The following is a 14001-nucleotide window of genomic DNA, read 5'->3' on the forward strand; positions in this document are numbered from 1 at the left end:
TGGTATTCCCTCTGACATCCTCTTTTATACACTGTTACATACACTTTCAGTCTGCCCCCTTTCACGTAGGTAGTTGCCACCCTCCTGACGTAGTCTAATACCACCTTTTTCCGTTGATTGGCTGATTTGGGCACCGCCACTCCATGTATCATTTCTACCCATCAAAGTGTCATTTCAGAGAGTTAGTATCTTGGCACCTCTTATACCCACTACATATTTTAGTAATATTTTGGCAGTCTTACAACCTTGCAGAATCAGCACTTTCCTATACCAGTCTCAGTTAACTTGAGTGACCCCTTATACTTCTGTTCACTCGGCTTTTTCCATTTAGGCCTTAGCCTGTTTTACAGGCCTTAAGCTCTCACTTCTTACTACACCCTATAATTCCAGATACCAACATTATTAGCAGAACAGACTATATGAACAGTCACATTCCCGTCAAAGGCCACAGCTACATCAACAAAATAACCAGCAGCCATCAACATCCCAGGCAAAGCATCAGTTTTGAGGTCTTGTTCGAGGGTCTGTACAACCTCCTCCTCCACCTTCAGCAGCCAGACTCCATCCTGTTCAACCATCGCCTACACCCTTTTTACCAGCACTGAGCAAATATAACATCAGACAAATGGATACTAGAAATTATCCGATCTGGAAATACTATCCCCTTTATCTCCATACACACAATCCTACCTCCTTCCCCATCCCTCTTCAGAGACCCATCTAATGAACAACTATTACAACAGAATCATTTACTCCAGATAGGTGCCATAGAGCATGTTCCCTCCCAACACAGAGGAAAGGGTTTTTATTTCCATTATTTCCTCACCCAAAAGAAAACTGGAAGTTGGAGACCCATTTTAGACCTAAGAAAATTGAACAAGTTCATAAAGATACAAAAATTCAGGATGGTTACTCTGGCTACTATATTGCCGGCGCTGGAATAGGGGGACTGGTTTGCAGCCCTCAACCTTCAGGATGCATGTTTTCATGTTACTATTCATCTGGCCCACAGAAAATTCCTAAGATTCACACTCCTCAAAAACCACTATCAATACACGGTGCCACCCTTCGGCCTTTGCACTGCTCCAAGAGATTTTTCCAAGGTCCTTGCTGTAGTAGCAGCTTACCTTCGCAGACTGGATGTCACCATATTCCCCTATCTCGACGATTGTTTAATAAGGGCACGCTCCTACATGGAAGCTGTACACGCAGTTCACACTACAAAGTCAGTATTTCACACACTAGACCTTATGATAAGTGACAAAATATCCACCCTGAAACCTGCGCAGCAACTAGAGTTTATAGAGGCGCACCTGAATTCCATTACCGCCAGGGTGTTCCTACCAAACAACAGATTTCAGACTATTGTAAATCTGGAATCTATAGTACAGTGCAACCCAATGCTGGATGTTTGTACATGCCTTCAAATGTTGGGTCATATGGCAAGCCGCTACCTTCGTAGTGCAAAATGCACAACTGCACATGAGGCCACTTCAAAGGTGGCTTGCAACAGTGTACAGACCACACAGACACTATATATACAAAACAGTATCAGACAATCATTGAAATAGTGGACACAGCCCAACAACTTTCTAGCAGGAACTCCATTCATAACAGAAACACCTTCAATCATGATCACAACAGATGCATCTCTAATTGGATGGGGAGCCCACCTACAAGACCATACCGTTCAAGGCAAATGGTCACCACAGGAAATTAACGAGAGTCTGATGAAGGGGTTACAGCCCATGAAAGTTTATGCCTGCAGAAATTAAATTTGTTAGTCTTTAAAGTGCTACAGGACTCTTGTTGTTTTTGCTGTATACAGACTAACATGGCTACCCCTCCGGAACTTTTCAACAGGAAATTAAATTACACATAAATCTATTGGAGTTACGAGCTGTCTGCAATGCATGTATACATTTCATAGCTCTAATAGCGGTGAAACGATAAAGATAATGACAGACAACATTGCCTGTATGTTCTACATCAATTGTCAAGGAGGTACAAGGTCCAGCTGTCTATGCTCAGAGGCAATGAGACTGTGGAATTGATGCATATCCTACAACATCCACATCTCAGCGGCATATCTACCCGGTACCCAAAATACCACTGCAGACAACCTAAGTAGAAAGTTCGGCAACAATCATGAGTGGGAATTACACAACACAGCCCTGCAAAGCATCTTTTGTCAGTGGGGTTACCCTTTAATCAATGTATATGCGACAACCAAGAATCACAAATGCCGTTACTTCTGCTCGAAAGCAGGTCTAGGTGCACGCTCACTGGGGGACGCATTCCTCATCAACTGGAACACAGATCTCCTGTATGCATTCCAGCCTATCCCCATGATAGCAAAAACCATACCCAAAATACACAGGGACAATGCGAGTGTGATAACGATAGCTCCAGCATGGCCCCGGCAACCATGGTTCACTTACCTCACACAGATGTCAATCCACGCAACAATCCTTCTCCCACTAATCGACTGTCTCCTCTCCCAGAACAATGGAACTATACACCATCCACGCCTGGAGAATTTACACCTCACAGCATGGTTCCTAACTGGTTCTGACAAGATGAATTACAATGTTTGGAACAAGTAAGGAATGTTTTACTGAATGGTAGAAAACCTACCACAAGAAAAACTTACCTTTAGAAATGGCATAGATTCTCCTTATGGTGTCAACAAAAACCATGAGTGCACTGACCTGCATCAATTCCACACTATACTAGATTATCTCCTGGAAATAAAATAATCTGGATTAGCAATTAGCTCAATCAAAGTACACCTAGCAGCTATCACCACCTTCCATGATCTCATTGACGATACTATGATTTTCACGCATCCAATCATCAAACGCTTCATGACTAGTATACAAAATGTGTACCCAGACATATGTCCTCCCATAATACCAGATCTCAGTTTGGTCCTCCGGGCAATTATCAAGCCACCGTTCGAGCCTTTAGAGACTTGTACACTACTGCACATGTCCATAAAGGTAGCATTTCTAGTCGCTATCACATCGGCACGCCATGTGAGTGAACTCGAAGCACTTATGGCCCACCCACCGTATACGATATTTCACAAAGATAAGGTGACACTACGACCTCATCCAAAGTTCCTCCCCAAGTTAACATCAGCATTTCGCCTTAACCAATAAATCCATTTACCTACCTTTTATCTGAAACCACACTCCAGCACACAGGATGTGGCCTTCCACATGCTGGACGTCAGACGAGCCATCGCGTTTTACCTAGAAAGAACGAAACCTTTCAGGAAATCTCCTAAACTCTTCATATCAATTACGGAACATTCCAAAGGTAATGCCATATCCACCCAAAGACTTTCAAACTGGGTTTCTGCCTGCATCCACACATGCTACACACATTCAGGTGTGACGCCACCCCAAAGCATCAGGATACATTCAACCAGATCAGTTGCTACAGCCACGGCCTTCTTGCCAATTACTGAAATATGCAAGGCAGCGACGTGGGCCTTGGCCCACACTTTTATAAAACACTACACCATCGACGAAGCATCAAGACATGATGCAGCAATTGGACTATCAGTACTGTCTCCTATTCAACCTAACAACTCCAAAGCGCTCTCCTCCAACTGAGGGCACTGCTCGAAATCACCTGGAGTGGAGCACCCACAGGGACACTACTTGAAGAAGAAGAGAAGGTTACTTAGCTTGTGCAGTAATGGAGGTTCTTCGAGATGTGTGTCCTTGTGGGTGCTCCACTACCCACCCTCCTTCCCCTCTACTTCAGAGTCAAACACACGGGTCTACAGTAGAGAAGGAACAGCGGGGTCTGTGTTGCATGCGCCGAACAGGGTGCCAACGGTGACGCAAGACAGGGACAGTGCATGTATGACCTGGCTGGGCATTGCTGGTGAAATCTCCGATCGAGGACGCGAGGACATGCCAACACCTGGAGTGGAGCACCCACAGGGACACCCATCTCAAAGAACCTCCATTACTGCACAAGGTGAGTAACCTCTTCTGTATTGACTTCCAGACGGTGAACGTGATATCTCAGTTTGACATCTACCCCATGCCACAAACTGACAAATTATTCGAATGCTTGGGTACAGCTAACTTTATCTCCACTAGGAAATACCACTGACCCCATGGCTTTCCTCACCCCCTTTGGGCTGTACCATTTCATCACCAGGCCCTTCGGTCTACAGGAGGCTGCAATGACCTTTCAGCAGCTCAAGGACCAGGTATTACAACCCCACCACCAATATGCCACTGCCTACATAGATGATATAGTGGTGTACAGCCCCACCTGGGAGGAACAATTCCACCACCTCACTGCCATGTTGCAAGCCCTGGGAGAAGCAGAGTTACAGCCAACCTGGGCAAATGTCATCTTGGGCAATACAAAGTGACTTAAAGTGACTTGGGATATATGGTGGGGCAGGGAATCCTACGGTCCTTGGTGGACAAGGTACAAGCCCTGCGAGAATACCCAGCACCCAAGACAAAGAAACAGATATGCCAATTTCTATGTCTGGCAGGCTATTGCTGCTTTGTGCCAGACTTTGCAATCCTGGACACCCCCTTAACAGAGTTAACCAAGGACTCCCAACTCCCAATGGTCGGAGGAGTGCGAGAAGCCCTTTCAGGGCTGGAAGGACTGGTTGACCACGAAGCCCGTCTTTTTCCACCCCGACTTCGCCAAACCCTTCATCCTTCAGACTGAGACATCAGATGTGGACCTAGGAGTCATGTTATCCCAGGAGGTTGATGGAAAAGAACACTCAGATCTGTTTCTAAGCCGAAAGTTGTTTCCCATGAGAAGAAGTACTCCACTATAGAGAAAGAGGCCCTCACGGTGATTGACACCCTGAGGCCATTGACACCCTGAGATACTACCTGCTGGGAAACCCTTTTCAATTGGTCACTGATCATGTGCCCCTCAGATCCACAGCATAAAAGAGATCAACATCTGGGTGATGAGGCGGTATCTCTCTCCCTACAACCCTACAATTTCCAAGTCACTCATTGACCAGATAAAGCCCATGCAAATGCAGACTTCTTCTCTCGGGCAGGAGGAGAAGATGGGAAAGGGGAACCACCACCAGACACTCTCTGTAATGAGGGATGGGCACGCTTGCCCCATGAGAGGGCCCAACAACAGGAAAAGCAGCAATGGTTACTTCTGCAGGTCAGAGCTTTGATGCAGTCCCACAGGTCCTCTAGGGCTTCTAAATCAGGGGCCACCATCTCAAGCCCAACGGCCTCTCCCATACCAACAAAGCTCACAAAGATGGGGACTGCCTGACAATGTTTGAGTGGGTGGCAACGGCTGCCCAATGGTCCCCTGACAACTAGGCCATCCTGTTGGCATCATACATGATGAGATCCCCAATGGGCAGCGCACTATCCCCACTTTGAGCTCCAAGGGAAGCAACTGTATAGGCTGGAAAAAGACCACCTGATGGGGGAGATTCGGTTACAACTCCTCATCCTTTGACTTCCCGTCAGTGAGGCCATGAGACTGGCCCATGCCATCCCCTCAGTGGGTCATCTTGGATTGGAAAAAACTCTGGCCTGGAGCTTGTATCAAATCTTTTGGCCTAGCGTACATCAAGAAGCTAAAAACTTCTCCAACTTGAACCTTGAATGCCAACTAGTAGGGCCAAAGCGGTGGAGGAGGGGGCAAAAGTCTCCTTTCCTGGTCATTGACATCCACTTTGAATAGATCAGGATAGACCTTGTTGGCCCCCTGAAAAAAGTGCAACTAGATACAAATACTTATTAGTGATAGCTGATTATTTTACTTGCTATCCTGAGACAATCTCCCTGCGTAGCACCAATGTAAAGACTATTGCCATGGAACTTCTAAAAGTCTTTGCTCATGTGGGAGTTCCTAAGGAGATCTTCATGGACCAAGGCACAAACTTCATGTCTTGCTTGCTGAAACCAGTCTGTGATCTTTTTAAAATAAAGTCCTCATGCGCCTCAGTCTATCCACCTACATATGGATGGTGTGATTGAACACTTTAGTCAGAATCTGAAGCGTATGTTGAAGAAGTTTATGTTGGAGAACTTGTGCCATTGGGATCAGCTGATTTGCCTCTCCCCACTTCTTCTTTGCCATTCAGGAAGTCCCACAGTCATCTATTGGGTTCTTCCCCATTTGAGCTCTTGTATTGGAGACAACTCCAGGGAATCCTTGATCTGGTCCAAGAGATGGGGAAAGGACAGATTTCTAGAACTGAGAATGCCCTGCTTTATGTGTTGAGGCTTTGGGAGAGACTTGAGGCTGTGGGAGGCTTGGCTAAAGAAAACCTCCTCACTGCTCAACAGACCCAGGAGTACTCCTATAACCAGGGACACAGGTGCACACAATTTAAGCCAAATGATCAGGTACTCCTTCTGCTCCCAAGTATGGAGTCCAAGCTAGTGGCCAAGTAGGAAGGAACCTATGAAGTTGTGCACCAAGTTGGGCTAGTTAATTATGAGATTAGACAGCCTGACAAGCAGAGGCCCACCCAGATCTATCAAGTCAACCTTCTGAAGTCATGGAAAGAACAAGAAAGCTTATTTATCGCCTCCCCACACCTCCTCCCAAACCAGAACTGGGGCCTCAAGTGCTTTACGCCCTGTCCCCAGATGCTATACAGGTGGGGGAACAACTTCACCTCGAGCAAAGGGCCCAGGTAAGGAGCTTCATGAAAGCATTCCTGACAGTGTTGTCCTTCTAACCAGGAAGGACTCATCTCATACACCACCACATCCAGATAGAATTTAGGCAAATGGTCCAGGAGAACCCCTAGCCACTTTCCAGGAAAATGTGAGAGGCCATGAAGCAAGAAGTCCAGGCCATGCTGGAGTTAGGGGTCATTGAAGAATCCTCCAACAAGTGGTGAAGTCCCATCGTATTAGTCCCAAAGCCTGATGGCACTGTCCGGGTTTGCATCGATGTCAGGCAGGTCAATGCAGTCTCCAAATTTGATGCCTACCCCATGTCCTGAGTAGACTAACTACTAGACTGTCACAACATTAGATTGAACAAAGGGGCTCACCCACTCACATTAGATTCTCATGAGAAAACCGCCTTTCCCACTCCATTTGGCCTCTGTCAGTTTTGAACTATGCACTTTGGCCTCCAATGGGCATCTGCAACATTCCAATGCCTCATGAGCCAGGTTTTGCAGCCACATAACTCACATGCAGCAGCCTATTTAGATGATGTGGTCATCTACAGTTGGACCTGGGAGGAACATCTGGTTCAAGTTGCTGCTGTGCTTTGGTACCTATGGCAGGTTGGACTAACAGCAAACCCTGCAACATGTAAGACCGGGAAAGAAGAAACAACCTACCAGAAATGCACTTTGGGGAAAGGCCAGGTCCGGCCCCTCATAGATAAAGAACAATGGCATAGAACAATGGCATCAGCTGTCTCTATGTGGAAAGCAACCCCACGCCCAGCCACAAATAAACAGGTCAGAAGCTTTTTAGGACTTGCCAGCTACTACCACCGATTTGTACTGAGGTTTTTGACAATAGCAGCCCCTCTCATGGACCTAATCACAACAGCCTGAAAAGGGGACACTGGTCCAAGGCCTACAAATAGGACTTTCAGAAATTGAAAGAAGTCCTATGTAAAGAACCAGTCCTATTCAATCCTGACTTCTCCAAAGAATTCATTTTAGAGACAGATGTTTCAGATGCAGGACTGGGTGCCGTTTTATCTCAGGAAATAAATGGGGATGAACAACCAGTGCTCTTGAGCTGCAAACTGTTCCCATAGGAACAGACCTATTTCATCATAGAGAAGGAGGGCCTGGAAGTAAAATGGGCCATAGATTCACTCTGGTATTATATCATGGTAAACTTGTCACTGACTATTCCCCTTTAAGATAGTTAAATGCCATGAAGGACACAACCCCCTGGCTTATATGCTGATACCTGTCTCTCCAGCCCTACATGTTCCAAATTCAGCATCGGGCTGGCAAAGCCCACCAGAATGCTGACTTTTTATCCAGGTAAGGGGAAGAGCAATCTGATGCCCCAGCACCCCTGGCTCCATCTTGAGGGTGAGGATGGGTGTTGAGGTATACGAACCTCACAGTGGGCAATAAGGGGTTAAGGAATTACTCTGGGCTCAGCCAGCCCTGCCCCACTCCACCGCACCTGTAGGAAATACTCCAACTGGAGGAGGAGTTAAAAGGCAGGGGAACAGCTAAATTGTGGCAGCCCAAGGAAGATGCAGTCCTGCAAGGAGAGCAGATGCTCTCCCTAAGACAACTGCTGAAAGGTCCCTCCCTGAGGGAAGGGAGGACCTGTCACAGAGACAGCCTGAGAGGGAAGCATTCCCCTCCCCCTCACATGAACTCTGGGCTTTGGTAATCTCTTTTATTTTTTGTTTGGACTACCACAGCAGGGGAAAGCCCTTAAACTGAGCTGGTCCAGGAGGGTGGGTCCTACCGCAGAAGGAGACAGTTGCTGCCCAAGAGAGCTACCACCCTACCCGCTGCCACCAGAAGCAGACACTCTTCACACCACCTTAACCCAGATGGAGACATTGGGACAATTGCAGGGGGTGATAGGAAGTGGCCCGGGGAGGGCAGTCTCAACTGTGAGATCACTGATAGCCCTCAAAGGCTCTGGGTTGGAGCCCGGTGGAGTGGGAGGGCCAGAGTTTCCTCTACCAACAACCCCCTGCAGGTCATGGGCTTTAGCCCTGACTACTAGGCAACACTACTCAACCAACCTGAGTGAGGGCTGTTACAGCCTACTATAAAGATAGAATATGTTATTACCGAACATGTCACAAAGTGTAAAACTGTCTGAGCGCACTAAAATGTTTGTTTTAGGTCTGGTGGTTGTTCTGGTGAGGGTTTTGTTTGTTTTTCTCCTATAAAGAATTATTCAAAAATAACCCAAACTGTGCACTCCCAGGCTTGCAACTGTAACTGTACTAATGGATCCATATGCCTGCATAAATCACATTGGTGCCTAGGGGATTCTGCATAGACACAAGGATCTAATTAATTGGATCCAGTCACACAACTGGGCCTTATTTTATAAGTGTTTTTTAGATCACTGGACTTAGGTGAGAGAAAACAACTTAAATGAATTTATAGTTTATGCTGTCGCTATAAATTCTTGATTAAATCACAGCATTGAATCCTCTATCTAGATATGCCTAAATCCTTTCCTTCTGTACCAATGCTTTGAAAATTCCCAGAGAATGGCAGAAAGTTTAAAAATGTCATGCCGCAAAGGCTGTGATATTATCACCATGTCAGTATCAAAATGTATCAGTGACAGAACTGACTCCCTGGGAGATGTGATGTTATTTAAAAAAACATTATTGCAAGTACAGAAAACATTTTAACTTTGTATGATAAAAAACAATCCAAATATGAAACAATGTAATGGAAGGAGACTGCATCTTGGTGTTTGTGTGACAAATATTTTTCCCCAAACAGACAAGCTAAGGGGTCTTATACGTGATTGTGTTGTGATTTGTGTAGTCACTTGCACCTGTGCAAACTGGGTGTGTGGGGTACACTATTGGTAGTGTTTTACATCCACTTTGCATAAGTGTGAATGAAAGTGCAAGGCAGTGAAGAATTGGATCGTTGGGAATCAACTATATCTGGCCAGAGAAGAATGGAATGCTTTTGATTTAATATTGGAGATAGAGTTTAGATGTTCAGAGGACTGGATTAGGAGTCAGGATCTCTGGGTTCTACTCCTAACTCACTTGTGGCCCTGGGAAAGTTGCTTACTGACTCTGGGCCACTGTTTGCTTCCAGGTGGGTCATGCAGCTTACTTAAGGAATGTTTGTACATGTGCTTTGAAATTTTTGAATGAAAAGAGCAAAATTATTAAGCCAGCTGCTGTGGGATTGTGTTCTACATAGAATGGGCAGGGTTAAAGTAGACTGCTTCTGTTGATGTAGCTAACATTGTTCGGGGAGTTGATGTTCCTACACTGATGAAAAACCCTCTTTTGTTGGTTTAGGATGCATCTACATTATGGGGTTATGCCAACATAGCTATGCTGGTATAATCTCTGTAGTGTAATCATACCTGTTCATCTGTCCTGTGTTCTCCCTTGCTGTACACCTGACTAGTGATATCTGTCCCCTTGACATTTTTATGGTGCTTTTATGGGGGGGGGGGGATTATGTTTTTTTTTTCTTTGCTACTTCTTGCACTGCTGCTCCTGCTACTTTCTTGGTAGGTGACTTGCATTTTCACTAGCTGTGCCAGGTGCATTGCCTGTTAGTGTAAACATTGACTAACTTTCCTGAAAGTTTCTTATTTAAAATCACAACTACTGTACAGTCTCATGTGCATTTTTCTTTACTGGAACCAAAGTCAGAATAATTTACTTGTTCTTAGGGAGCTTTTTATTAGTTATGATTAGGAGTTTTGTAGCAGTGCCTAAGAGTGCCAATTATGAACCAGCACCCCATTGTGCTAGGCTCTGTACAAATACAGAAAAAGTTGGTCCTTGCCCCAAAACTCTTACAAAAGCATTCCCAGGGTGTCTCTACATTCTTTATTAAAAACTTGCACATTCATGTATTACATTTCGTTTTAGAACAAAATGCTCATCAAACTTTTTAAGGAATGATTCATGCTTACTCTTATCTCCTTCTACAGCAAAGACAAATGATTTATAAATATATTCAGCTTCACTCCCCACTGAATAAATTAATGAGCTGACCTGCACTTCACCATTCTCTGTGTTAAGCTTTGTTGCTATTCAGAGTTCAGTGAAATGCTCCTTCAACTCAGAGCATTCCCTGGGCTTATCATACTGAAAGTCTTGGGAAGGACTGAACTTCCATATCTTCTTTTCCTTTTATTTACACGGTCTTAAAACTAATGGACTTCTGATGTCCTATGCAAGGGTAAAGAATCACAGAAAGAGTTGCTTTCTTCTAACAAAAACAATGAGAGTCCTGTAGCACCTTAAAGACTAACAAATTTCTGTGGGCATAAGCTTTCGTGGGCTGCATCTGATGAAGTGGGTTGCAGACCACAAAAGCTTATGCCCACAGAAATTTGTTAGTCTTTAAGGTGCTACAGGACTCTTGTTGCTTTTGCTGTATACAGACTAACACAGCTACCCCCTTTGGAACATTCCTTCTAACACTGAGCAATGACTCTGATTTTAATAAGGAAAATATTATCCTAAAAATACTGTTTCTTGATTCTCTGTAGAGCTTATGCCTAAATCCTCCCCAACTTCTCCAGCCTCAATCTTCCTCAACACAGTTAGAGCCAATACAGTACACTATTTAGATTGTAAGCTCTGTGGGGCAGGGGACATCTTTTTGTTTTATGTTTCTACAGTGCCTAGTGCAAGGGGGCTGTGGTCTGTAACTGGGGCTCCTGGGCTACACTGCATTACAAATAATTAAAATACGCACATCTTCACAAGTCAGTAAGAATGAGATTTTCAAAAGTTCAGAGCATTGGCCTATCTTTACTCCCGTTGAAGTCTGTAGGTTGCTTCCACTGAAGTCAATGGTAAAACGAGTTAGGCCAATGCTGAGAGCTTTAGAAACTCCCATCCTAAGATTTTATTGCCCATAACAAGCTATTTAACTGTTGCCAAAGTGTAACTGAGACAACCCTTCTAAATATCTGTCAGAGGAAGGCTTCACTGTGTTTGATACACTGTGTCCGGTTTGTCATTACTGTCCATTCTTGATTCAGTGGCAGTTGCTTTCTAGAACGAGGGCACGTTTGCCATCTCTCTTCATTCTTCCAGGGACCTTCATGACTTCCTAGGAACATCTTTTATGATTTCTGCCAAAGGAAACCTCTTTCTTGTATTCTCATTTTCGGATGCTGGAGTGGAAGGCGACTGTCCATCTCAATCCCTCCTATATCACATTGGCTGCACAGGGGCACCACTCTAGTTTTGCCTCTTCTTTTCGCCTCCCCATTTCCATCTCCCATCTATTATCACCGATTCTGTAGTGCCCGGCAGTGGAGTGGCAGAGTCGGCTAAGGTGACGTTGCTGTACGGTTTTTAGACAAGGCAGGCATAGCCTTGGGGATGCCTTGCCACCAGACGGGGAGACCAAGAGCTTAGGTGGAGGCCGAGAGAGGCTAGGACAGTCCCCCGGCCCACAAGAACACGGGCAGTTCCAGATCCCACGTTGCTAACACCCCAGAAGTTGGGCAGGGATCTCAAACCCCCGGCTTCAGGGGCTAAAGCCGCCTCCACCGGCGGGGAGAGGGGACCAGGCCTTTCCCCGAGGGGCCAATTTATACTGCCCACTTCAGCGCCCTGCCACCTTCCTCTGAAGCATCTGGTCCTGGCCACTAGCCGCTGGGCTAGTGAGTCCTGGCCTGTCACCGGCCAGGGGAGAGGGAGTAGGCGGGAGGGCTGTCCTTTTCTTTCCCGGCCCCCCCTCCTTGCTAGCACCAGCCCCCGCCCTGCGCCTTGACGTGCAGCGCCGCCCCCGTCAGCTGCTGGGCTTCCTCTCGGCCCCCCCCCCTCCCTTTGTAGCTAACATCCGGGTCCCCCCGCTGGCTCCAGTTCGGCTTCTCCCCCTTTAGAAGCCATTTTGGACTCAGTTCAGGGCTTTTTTTTTTTGTGTGTGTGTGTGTGTGTGTGGTACATGGCCCCTCCCGAGCCAGCCTCTGCCGCCGCCGCCGCCGCGCTGCCCCGCTCCCCGCCCCGCGCGCCCCACCCGCGCTCTCCAGCGCGAGCGATGCCTCGGGCCGGACCCTCCTCGCCCCAGCCGCCAGCCCCGCGCGCCACGGCCGGTGCCAGCCTCGGAGCCCGCTCCCTCTCCTCCTCCTCCTCCTCCTCTTCCCCCAGCCTCCTCTCAGCCGCCGCCGCCGCCGCCTCCTCCTTCTCCCTGGCAGCCGCTGGGCTGGTGCCTCCCGCGGCGCAGCAGCTTCCCTGGATGCTGGGTTGGTAACGTTGCAAAGTTTTGCTGCCGCTGCCGCTTTGCATTCGGTGCGGTGCTGGCTGGGGGGTGGCCGCCCGCCCGCCCGCTCGCCCGGGTGGGGTGGGATCGCGCGCGCGCGCGCGCGCCTGTGTGTGTGTGTGTGTGTGTGTTTTTGTGTGCGTGTGTGTCCCCTTCGTCCCTGCTGCTGCTGGGGCAGGCAGAAGGGGCTGGGTTGGGGGTGGGGGTGGGGTTGGGGGGAGAGAAAGCGAGAGAGAGTTGGCGGTGTGTTGTTGCACGCTTTTTCTCCTGGCACAAAAGCCCCGGCAAAGAAACTCTTGGAAAGCTCGGAGCAGGAGCCGGAGAGCCACCGATCGAGCTGCCCTGGCGTTGCAATTCGGTGCTCTCCCCTTCCCTCCCCCGCCCCCCCCCGGACTGGATACCTTGGTGCAACTGTGAAGGAATTGAATCCGATTTAGGAGGAGCCTTATTTTTGTTTGGGTTTTTTGGGTAGAGGTTCTCATTCTCCCCACCCCGCTTTCTCTCTCCCGGTCATTTTTGTTTTTCCTTGGGGGTAGAGGGGATACACAAGGGAGGGGGGAAAAAAGTCAAGGAATATGATTGCTTCGTGGTTGACTTTCGCCTTTCTTTGTGGAACTTTCTGTGCAGGTAAGCACATTTCTGTCTCTCTCCATTGACCAGTTTTATGTTAACGGTTGAAAAGAGCGAGTTCAATTGACTCTGCGATTAGTCCAAACCACCGATCCCCTCTAAAACGTGACGAATGGAAACAATACAATTTGTTGCTAAGTATTTTTTTTTTTGTAAACCTTCCCATTTTCGTTGCTGGTTATGGTACAACTGGATTATATTTCTGCTCTCTGCTGCCTTTAATTAAAGAGGGTGTGAATGACTTGCAATGTCCCCCCCCCCCCCGCCTCAAGATTCTTAAGAAACTTTATACAAATGGCATTTTTGTGTTGTCCATGTGTTGTCTTGTGTGTGTTTGGGAGGGAGGGAGGAGAAATCAAGGCGAGCGTAGTCAAAAGAACCTTTTGGGTGTTAGTAATTGTTTTGTCTTTCAGGTAGAGAGCCATGTGTTTTTACTC

At 47.1% G+C, this 14001-nt stretch overlaps 1 protein-coding gene across 1 annotated transcript in view; it reads left to right on the forward strand.

The window, feature by feature from the left end:
* Positions 1-13229: 13229 nt before the first annotated feature.
* ACVR2B (activin A receptor type 2B) overlaps positions 13230-14001 on the forward strand; it is a 139626-nt gene continuing 138854 nt past the window's right edge. Inside the window, exon 1 of the mRNA XM_067542765.1 lies at positions 13230-13561. Within this exon, the coding sequence (XP_067398866.1) occupies positions 13510-13561 (52 nt within the window). The 5' untranslated portion in view covers positions 13230-13509. The remainder of the gene's footprint in view (positions 13562-14001) is intronic.

The sequence above is a fragment of the Emydura macquarii genome, unplaced genomic scaffold, assembly GCF_026122565.2.
Source record: "Emydura macquarii macquarii isolate MOO-44397 ecotype Brisbane River unplaced genomic scaffold, CSIRO-AGI_Emac_v2 contig_719, whole genome shotgun sequence".
Lineage (NCBI taxonomy): Eukaryota > Metazoa > Chordata > Testudines > Chelidae > Emydura > Emydura macquarii.